The sequence below is a fragment of the Nicotiana sylvestris genome, chromosome 5 (assembly GCF_000393655.2).
Source record: "Nicotiana sylvestris chromosome 5, ASM39365v2, whole genome shotgun sequence".
In the NCBI taxonomy this organism is placed as follows: domain Eukaryota; kingdom Viridiplantae; phylum Streptophyta; class Magnoliopsida; order Solanales; family Solanaceae; genus Nicotiana; species Nicotiana sylvestris.
The window spans coordinates 106,336,618-106,338,355 of NC_091061.1; the positions used below are offsets into that span (position 1 = coordinate 106,336,618).

At 41.0% G+C, this 1,738-nt stretch overlaps 1 protein-coding gene across 1 annotated transcript; it reads right to left on the minus strand.

Annotated features, from left to right (window-relative positions):
* Positions 1 to 222: 222 nt before the first annotated feature.
* Positions 223 to 1,485, minus strand: LOC138869109 (uncharacterized). The gene has a single exon (XM_070146699.1). It carries the CDS (start codon positions 1,483 to 1,485, stop codon positions 223 to 225), a length of 1,263 nt encoding a protein of 420 aa, XP_070002800.1.
* Positions 1,486 to 1,738: the final 253 nt, after the last annotated feature.

Sequence of the window (1,738 nt, forward strand, 5' to 3'; positions counted from 1 at the left end):
TTGGTGTCTCTTTTACCTTTTCATTTACCTCTTCCTAGTTTTCTTCTTGCACTTTCAATTCTTCCGGAACCTTTTCAACTTCAACAACACCTGGCTCTTCAACCTCAACCTCTTGTTCGGACTCTTCAACTTCACCAACTTGTTCACTCCCTCCTTGTAGTACCTTCCCACTCCGAGTAGTAATTGCCATGACATGAGAATTTGGACCACCCCCACTACCCTTTATGTTCGCAATTGTGTCAGTTGGAAGTGTCCCTTTTTGCTTCGGATTTTTCTCCTATAGAGGTCTCTCATTTGCATCTCCAATTTTTGAATGGACGCAGTATGAGAGCCAACAAGCTTGGTCATATTACTCATAGAAGTGTCAGACTTCTCTTTATTTTGCAATACCCGTTCAAGCATGCTTTCCATCTTGGAATCACTTGAGGAACCTTGATTTGAATATTGACCCTTTGGAGGAACGTACGAGTTTGAACTCCGATTTGAGAAGTTGTTGTTGTTGTTCCAATTTCCTTGATTTGAGCCACCTTGGTCATTTCGCCACTGTTGGTTGCCTTGCCCTTGCGGGTGAGGCCTCCATTGATTTTGTTGTCCTTGACCTTGGTATTGTTGCCTTTGATAACCTCCTTGAGAGTTGTTGGCATAGTTTGCCTCCTCAAAGTCTTCATTTGATATGGGTTGCACATCCTCAACCACATTTACCTTCTTTGTTTGTCTTTCGGTGAACATCTTTGTCAACATATTGACATTTGTGGCAAGCCCTGCAATCACTTGATCTCTCTCTTGATTTTCCTTGATCATGGTGGTCAAGGAAGAAGAACCATATGCAATTCCACCTGTGGTGTCTTTTGAGTGCCATGCTTGATTATGTTTTGCCATTTTGTCAAGTATTTGTGTGACTCTTGTGATTGATTTGTCCATGAAAGATCCATCAGATGCATTCTTTGCTGTAGATTGGTTCATAGGATCCAAACCCATGTAGAATTTTTCCAACAAGATATAATCCAGAAAACCATGGCTGGGAGACCTCACCAAATATAACTTGAATCGATCCCATGGCTCATGTAGATGTTCTCCCGGTACTTGCTTGAAAAATATAATTTTATCTTGGAGCTCAGACTTCTTGCTTTGTGGGAACCATTTAGCTAAGAATGCTCGGACAAGTTCAGGCCAAGAATGAATGGAGTTTGGTGGCATATTTTGAAGCCATTTCCTTGCGTCCCCAACTAGTGAGTACTTCAACACCCTCAACCTTAGGGCATCATTAGAGACGTTGTTCTGCTTATGCATCGCACACACACCCAAGAATTTTCTAAGATGTTGTGTCGGATCATCATCAGTGGAATTCCTGAAAAACCCCTCCGCTTTGAGCATAAGGATTAAACCATGTTCCACCTTGAAAGTTGCAGCACCAACAACCGGAGGTACAATAGCATTTGTATACTCGATGTACTCATCTATGTTCGCAAAAGGATTTTCCTCCATTTCTTATTCATACTCGGCCATGTTTTCCTATCAACACCAAGCAAAACAAGAAAAATGTGATGGAATAGAATAAGACGTAAAGTAAAGCACACACTAATTAGTAATTTCAAAACTGTATTCCCCGACAACAATACCAAAATTTGATACGCTCAAATTATACTTTAAATAAATAGTGTAAGGCGGTCGGTGTCAAATATAATAACCCAACAAGGTTGGGGTCGAATCCCACAGGGAATAGGCATGAAAAAGTTAC

Coding starts and splice junctions, on each gene's coding strand:
- LOC138869109 (XM_070146699.1), bottom strand. CDS start 1,485: ATGGAGGAAAATCCTTTTGCGAACATAGATGAGTACATCGAGTATACA.